Source organism: Octopus bimaculoides, chromosome 21, assembly GCF_046866305.1.
Source record: "Octopus bimaculoides isolate indiv1 chromosome 21, ASM4686630v1, whole genome shotgun sequence".
NCBI classification, from domain to species: Eukaryota; Metazoa; Mollusca; class Cephalopoda; order Octopoda; family Octopodidae; genus Octopus; species Octopus bimaculoides.
Window position 1 is genome coordinate 19,133,595 of NC_142948.1, and position 8,843 is coordinate 19,142,437.

An 8,843-nucleotide genomic window follows, 5' to 3' on the forward strand; every position below is an offset into this window, starting at 1 on the left:
CCTCCATTCTCACCACATGTCCATACCAGCGCAATCGTCTCTCTTGCACGCCACAACTGATGCTTCTAATGTTCAGCTTTTCTCTCAAGATACTTACACTCTGACGGGTATTCACATTGACATTACACATCCAACGGAGCATACTGGCTTCATTCCTTGCGAGCTTACGTATGTCCTCAGCAGTTACAGCCCATGTTTCACTGCCATGTAGCATGGTTGTTCGTACGCATGCGTCATACAGTCTGCCTTTTACTCTGAGTGAGAGTCCCTTTGTCGCCAGCAGGGGTAAGAGCTCTCTAAACTTTGCCCAGGCTATTCTTATTCTAGCAGCTACACTTTCAGCGCACCCACCCCCACTACTAACTTGGTCGCCCAGATAGCGGAAGCTATCGACTACCTCTAGTTTTTCACCCTGGAATGAGATAGAAGTTGTTTCCTGTTTGTTTGCAGTCTTTATTGCACCTGAACATCTGCCACAAACAAAAACTAACTTGCTAGTTAACCTGCCTTTGATGTTGCTGCACCTCTTATGTGTCCATAGCTTGCACCGGGTACATCTTATATATATATATATACACACATACATATGAAAAATATATTCACGTGTATGTATAGATACCCTACTATACAGATGAAGGCACATATTCCCAAACTCACTCTTGTTTTAGTTCAGTTACAGAAGTTTGAAGTGATGAGGGTGGCTTTAAATCTTGAGAAATGTCTTGAGTTTTTTTTTTTTTTCTTTTGTCTGTTTTATTACTATAGCTGGACATGAATTTGTAAAAATGAAAACTCTGTAAAAGAAAAGTTTCATACAATACTGCAAAGGACAGAAAAACAAAAAAAAACATTGAAAGTTACTGAAATGAAAACTGCATATTTAGGAATTAAATTTGCCAATATGAAGATGATTTGGCTATTATTTCTAGTTTAGTAAGAGACTGTGTCGAGATTTTATAATGATGATAGCAATGTTAGTGACAATGATATAAATACTCAGAATAACTTGTTGCTTGTCTATCCTCTAAATGCCCCCTTAATTCCAGTAATTAATACTCTTACTCACAATTGTCCTGTAACCTTCAGTTATGTTTCTCATTACTCTTGTTACCATCCGAATTTAATAATATAATTCTTCACAATTCACTTGCAACATATCCACCTTCTCCAGATTTCATTTCACTCTTATGGCAATAATAAGGTCACCCACTACAACTATCAAAAAGCTTCCATCAAGTCAATATGGCTGCTCTACTTGCTAGAAATAGAAAACAAATTTCTCTCACACACACTTTACTTTTTCTATAAAAATAAATAGAAAGTTGATAACATTGTGTAATCTAGGTACTGATGAAATGAAATATCTTTAGACTACGGCCATACTGGGGCACTGCCTTGAAAACTTTTAGTCAAACTTATCAACCCCAGTACTTATTTTTTTGTAAAGCCTTGTACTTATTCTACTGGTGTATTCTGCTGAACTGCTAAGTTACAAGGATGTAAACGCCAACACCAGTTGTCAAGCAGTGGTGGTGGGGACAAAGATATGCACATATATGTGTGTGTGTGTGTGTGTGTGGCTACTGAAGATATGCAAAAACTTGAAAGAAATGAAGCCAGTATGCTTTGCTGGATGGGTAATGTCAGTGTGCATCTATGACAGAGTGTAAGTGATCTGGGGGGAAAAAACTGGGTATACAAGGCATCAGATGTAGTGTACAAGAGAGAAGACTGCACTGGAATGGCCATGTAATGCATATGAATGAAGACAGTTGCATCAAGAGTGCCAATCTCTAATTGCAGAGGGAACATGTGGAAGGAGTAGATGCTAGAAAATGTTGGGACTCACAGAGGAGATGATGGGAATCAACAAAGGGACCCTCATATGGTTTGCTGTGCTTGAAAAGACATGTCAAGCTAAGTAAAAGTGTGGTTGCCCTTGCATACAGTCTCATACCCTGCAACCTTCTCCAGCTGAGCGTCCCTAATCTTGTGGGCTCATAGATGCTGGTGCCAAAATGCACCCAGTACACTCTGTGAAGTGGATGGTGTTAGAAAGAGCATCCAGTCATAGAAACCATGCCAGCATGGAAGATGGGCATTAAATGATGATGATATATATATATATATATATATATGACAGGCTTCTTTTAGTTTCTGTCCACCAGATCCATTCACAAGGCTTTGGTCAACCTGATACTATAGTAGCAAACACTTGCCCAAGGTGCCACACAGTGGGACTGAATTTGGAACCACACAGCCATGCCTGCACCCGGTAATGGCAGAAATACCTTTTATCATGTTTACTCAATCAGGGCTAACCTGGAGCCAAACAAAAGCCAACACCACTACCATCTTCATCACTGTAAATTTATTTGACTGAATATTTTGTTTAATATCATACAGCTGTTATGACCTTAAAAAATCATTAAAATTTTTCTGCATGTTACTTACACTTGAAGATAACAGAGGCTAATTTCATTATCAATGCTCTGCACCCATGACAGCTGAAATTAGCTTATTAGTACAAAATATCTATATGCTTCATCTATTCAAGTTATCCACAAAAGGAAGGTATATTGAGCAAGGGAGCCCCAGATGTATAAAAAGATAGATGGCCATGGTTGGAATGCTTTTGATCATGGGCTGACATTATAAAGTCATACAATATCACTAGCATGTTATCATTGAACCAACAATGTTAGAAATAGCAACCAAGTGTCCCTAAAATCACACTCCATCTTAATGAAAGGACATTTTAGGTAAAGTAGTCCAGAGGCCTAAAAAGATAGGATGATCAGAACAAGAATGTTTTTGATCATAGGTCTGCTCAATCAGGCTTGACCTGGGGCTTTGCAATAAAACGTCTACAATGTCATAACTATTATAACTACTATTATGTTCACCACCACCACTACACAACTCTAATACTACTAAAACTAATGTTACTTCTGCTATGACTGTCCAAGATAAAGAGGCGGTCTGATTCCATTGTTTAGAAGTGGTAGTGAATACGAAGAATATATAACATTGTTTCATAATAAGAACAATTTTCTAACTTCAGTAATATACCATATAATTGTGGGGAAGGAGTTGATTGATTGATCGATTTAATCCTTGTACACAACAGATTCTTTATGAACATTGTCAACGTTGGTGGTGTTTGCTTAGTTATTCTGTTGTTTATCATCCTGCAGATATACATAAACATAAGTATAGTCATGAAATGCAAGGCTGACTCCATTTTATGTTTGTATGCAGCATTCTTCAATTTAAATTCTAAGTTCTACTTCAAATCGTTGTTAATGTTTGTGTCTAAGGAATATAATTAGTTCATCAATGATGAAGGGTTTTGATAAGCTTTTAATTGCATAATTCTTAGAATAAAAATGAAAATAATGTAGTATTGGTTGTTAAAAGAAAGTTCATACTGGGATGTTTTTTTATTGCTTAATCAAGAAGAAAAGCAGTGCCTATAACTCTTTATATGGTCTTCAAGACTAGTGAGAAGACAGGATGATATCTTGAAGCCAGAGTCTTGGGCTGAATGCTTGCCACAGAGTGGACGCTGCTAAAGGCATCCGAGGATCAGGTGGTGGTGTTGTTTTGAATGCAACAAATATAATCTACCAACCAACTTAACTATTTAAAAGATTAACCCTTTAGCGTTTAAGCTAGCCATATATGGCCCAAACATTCTCTTTGTTTTATGGTGAAACTGATCAGATCTGGCCTATCATTCTACAATGTAATTCTATGAATAAACAGTCACATAATCAAAATCTCAAAACTATGAGATGATGCATGATTAATTCAAAATAATTTGAATAAATAGATATTACATTTGACAGAATAATCTGAAGGGTTAGTCTAGAGAATCATTTAAAATAGATATCATTTTCTTACTGCAAGCCTATGCTAATACAAATAAAACAATAAGAGCTGTAATTTATTGTGTCTGGGGAGAGTCATTCTCTTTTAGTGCCATATTATTTAACACACTCAACGGTTCAATCTCCACTCATTTACTTATTTTTTCTAAAATTTTCGTTATGTTGCAACCTTTTCAATAGTCGTTGACTCCATCCATTATCAGACCTGCGTTCATTTTGTTTGTGTGTGTCAGTGTTCATTTGCATGCACTCATGTATGTATATTCATGTGTACATTTGTGTGTATGTATGTATTCTGCATATTCATGTATTTGTGTGTTTACTTCTGTCTGTCTCCTTGCGTGTGTGTGTGTTTGAGTATGTCTATGTGAATGGGTTTGTGGGACTATGTACGTGTGTCTGTTATGTATAGATGTGTGTCTCTATGTGTCCTTGTGTGTGTGAAATGTGTGTCTGTGTATATGGACATGTGTTTCGGTCTTCATTTGCGTATGTGTGTGTGTGTGTGTGCTTGTCTGTCCATATTATCTATGTACCTATCTATGTGTTTACTTACATATCCATTTACCTATATATATACACACATACATAATAGCCTACTAACTACTCTACCTGTGTATATATAAACTGTGGGTATTGGGGTATGACTACCTTCTATGTATATTTCCTATCTAGTACTGGGAAGGTTTCATTTATGAGGACATACTCCTGTATAAGAGCTTTATTTTATTGTCTTGTTCTTTTCCATTACTGTTCTAGGGTGATTGGATAAATATAATGCCCTCTCAAAATGATTATTAATGTGACTGACTGAAATAGTAGATAACTGTACTAATTGCATTAATGTACATAGTATATTTCCTATAAGTTTTGAATTGCTGAAGTTGACTTTACTTTTCATAGTCCAGTGTCTTTAAAAGTAGTCTTCACATCCTGACAATCTCGTGAAATCAATGGTGGATGAGCTTCCAGATCAGAAGTTATTTGGCAAATGCACACATGTTATAAGTAAAATTGCTCTAGTATCAATTTTGCTTTCATTCTCCAAGTGTCAGTGAACACTGCAAAGGGATTTTTATTCTTCAACAAATTCATAGCTTTGTGCCTGTCAAGGAAATGATTCTTAACAAAATCATTGTTGTTATTATTTGGAAATTATTATATACTGTTCTTTTTTAAAATTTATTTTCTGTAATTTGTAAAATAGGTCGACAACACCAAAACAGTCTCCAATCTCTCATTTGAACAAGCCACTTTCTGGCATTACTGTGGCCAGTGACTGTGATAGTTTGGCTAGAAGTTCTGAAAACCAGATTGGAACTCTTATTGACTTGTCTGTGACCAACAAAAACATTGACTTGAAGAGTCAGCAGCTCCAGGATAATTTACTGAACAACACTGATGACCTGTTGAATTTCAACAGTGTCAATTCGGCTACTGGTGATCATAAAAATACCTTATTACCTTTCGAAGATAACGCACCTCAACGACAGGATGTTTCTGGTAAGTTCCTGTATCTATTTTCACTTTATTTACTTCTCTGAATTTTCTTCTTCACTCTTTCAAAGATATGGCTATGAAATTAAGGTGCTTGCTCTAATCAAGTTTTTGAGTTCAAACATTGCTGCTATAGCCAAACAATTGTGTTGTGCCATAACAAGATATTCTTAGGAATGGAAATGAATCACACACACACACACACCAATATGAGAAGTAATCTTGTAGGTTTCATATTTTTCTCCATAAAACCTATAACGTACCCATACATGTATACGTGTGTGAGAGTAAGACTAAATGGTTAGTTAATGAGGTTTATAATATTTAGTATTTGACAAAAATACAATTCATTCAATATGTTTTTTTCTATTCTTTGTGCAGCAGCATGTTAATTGCATACTAAATTTTAGTTGTACTAATTATGTGTATTGCATTTATTCTTTATTAACGTTTTTATGAGGTGTGGAATACGCAGACGGATGACAAAATAAGTGTAATTCAGTAATTGAATTATTAGTTGAGATGACGACAACATTTGTGATAATCTTTGCTAACATAGATTTACAACTATTGGCTTTAATTAACAGTTAATCAAGATAATGATGATAATAAGTTATGTAAATGAATCCAACATTATCCTTTCCTTTCATTTCTTTTTTCATTGTTGCTATTTTTTTTTTTTTTTTCAATATAACTTTAAGATTTTCTTGAGCCTGGAGTTCGAATCTCCTGCAAGTATTTTGATGTGTTCCTGGGCTACTCCCTTAAGTTTGCAATGCTCTTTTAGTTTGCCTACTTATAAGGATACACTCTAGGCTTTTCTTGGGACTCGGTTATTGCTTAACACAGGTTCTTATGGCGCTAGATATAAGAGGCAAATCTTCCTCTTGTAGCGAATACAGAGTGGACTTCAGAGCCAACAGTTACATTTTGTTGGATATGTATGAACTACCAACTTAGTTTCTAGACTAGTTCTATTGCAAACTTTACCAGCATAAGTGCTGGAATTCTCATGCATTTAATGTGTTGTGTCTAGTGGTAATTGACATTACCAGAGATGCCATATGCATGAAAGTTCAGCATACTTAAAGGGAAAAAAATCTAATTAATTAATAATACTTGTAAATGAGAAGAAAATATACCTCAGTGACTAATATTAATCTGATTTTGGTAATAATGATATTGTGTCTATCATTTTAGAAATTTAAATACATAGCTTTTCCTAGATAGGATATTCTGAGAATCTTTGAACCCAGCATACCGATCACCAAAAAAACAAAAAGAGGAACAAAACATACTGCAAGTTACATATAACCTATTTATATTAAAAATTAATTTACCTTTTAGAATTGAAGTATCTTTATTAGAGACTTTAAGAACAGCCATAATGATAGGGTGAATTGAAGACCTTTCAGCTGGAAAGCTGTTGGTATTTGATTGAACTCAGAATGAAAAAAGAAACTAAATTGTGAAAAGCATTCCAGCCAAAATGCTGCCATCTCTTTTCATTCTTTAACTGCAGTTTGATTTAACTAAGTACCATGTTTGGAAAATAGGGAGACAATTGATTGAATAGACCCCCTATTATATCATTATTCCTGGTCCTCAAACCCAGAAATGGAAATGATAAAACTAAATATATTTAATTTTGTGTTTTACAGTCTTAGCCATTGTTTGTCAAATTGTTCCCTGTATTTACTAGTATTCAGTTTATCAATTCTAAAGAGATAAAATTGACTCTGATATGATTTAACTCATTCATGATATGTATAATGAAAACTTTTATTAATTTTGAAAGGGTTACTAAAATCACAAAGCTGGTGTTTGGAAAATAACTTAACAAAATGTTCTTATAATGATGGAAGGTTTAATGAACATTTAAAATGGGACATTGTCTCAGATGAGTTCTTATCAAAAAGATTAAACTCAGAATTTAGAGTCTTCTTACTGTTTCTTTCAACTCACACTCATACAATAATAAAGCACTAGCTACCATACTTAATGAAATGAGCTGAAAATAATTTTTAATGAATTGAAATTGTAATGGTTTAGAAAAGGAAAACCATTAACATCACTATCATCATTATGTCTGTTTCCCGTGGTGGCATGGGTTAGATGAGTGATCATGTTCCAAGTCAGTTCTTATTGGGTGTCACTGTCCTCAGATACTGATTCTCATACCGTTTTATTTTTAGCTTAGGGTCCATGACTGGATACCCTTCCTATCACCAAACACTTTAAAAAGTGCACAGGGTGCATTTTATTGTGGTATCAGCACAAGAAGGATTGCCAACTCCTCAACTCTTTCACCAACCTCTTTACAGAGTGCACTGGCTGTGGTTTATCATGTCACCAACACTAGAGCAGTTATCATATCCTCTGTGTAGATGGGAGCAAAGAGACCTCTTGAGCCAATGTTTCTCCATTCATTCACCAACCATTCCCAGAACGCACTAGATATATTCCATCATGGCACAGTATGTACATTCTAAAGGTTAAGAGTTTCGCCACACTAAGATATGTATGTTTACTCAAGGCAGCATGATTGAGAAGCAGGATACGAGAGTAAGAGACGACAGAAGACCTATGAGAATGAGTAGGTGAAAAGAGCAAGAGTATTGTAGAAGAGACAAAGTGATTGGAGTGGAGAAAGAGAGTAGCAGTAATGTATAAGAAAAGAAGTAGACGAAAGTAAATGATGGATGACAATAGAAGTGATGAAGGGCAGAAAGAGTAAAAGTACAGTGTATAGGAACAATTCTAATACATTTTCTTTTACATAGGCTTAGTGATGGGTAAGAAAGGAAGAGTGATGAGAATGGTGGTGAAGGCATTGAGTGTAGGAAGATCTTACATAATGTCACTAAGCTTGTAATATGGGTGATGGAGACATGAAAGATGAGACAGTTAAGAATTCTGTGGCAGCAGCAGGTATAGACTTGACAAGATGTTCAAGGGTTGGACAAAATAATGGAAACACCTTAAAATTTCAAACAAATTTATTTTAATATGGGGTAGGACTGCCTTTGGCAGTAATTACAGCTTGAATTCTATGAGGTATGGACCTGTACAAAGTTTGAATTGTTTCCAAAGTAATTTTTGTCCATTCTTCAACTGAAACAGTCTCTAGTTTTTGTAGTGATGATGGTGGAGGATACCGACTCCTTACTTGTTTTTCTAAAATGCACCATAAATGTTCAATAATATTGAGATCTGGGGACAGTGGTGGCCAGATAAGATGTTCAACTTCACTAGAATGTTCCTCGTGCCATTCAGTAACAACTTTAGCTATGTGAATTGGTGCATTATCATCCTGAAAGATTGCGTTTCCCTCCGGAAACAGTTCCACAACCATAGGATGAATTTGATCAGATAAAATGCTTAAATAGTCTTGACTATTAATTCTTCCATGAAGGGAAACCATTGGGCCGGCGGATTTCCAAGATATAGCCC

General features: G+C 35.4%; 1 protein-coding gene across 49 annotated transcripts in view; it reads left to right on the top strand.

Moving 5' to 3' along the window:
- The window catches only part of LOC106874170 (uncharacterized), a 312,709-nt gene that overhangs the window by 275,896 nt on the left and 27,970 nt on the right, over nt 1–8,843 (top strand). For all 49 annotated transcript variants that reach the window (XM_014921803.3, XM_014921805.3, XM_052975460.2 and 46 more), the window contains one exon: nt 5,101–5,396. In XM_014921803.3, the coding sequence (XP_014777289.1) occupies nt 5,101–5,396 (296 nt within the window). The remainder of the gene's footprint in view (nt 1–5,100; nt 5,397–8,843) is intronic.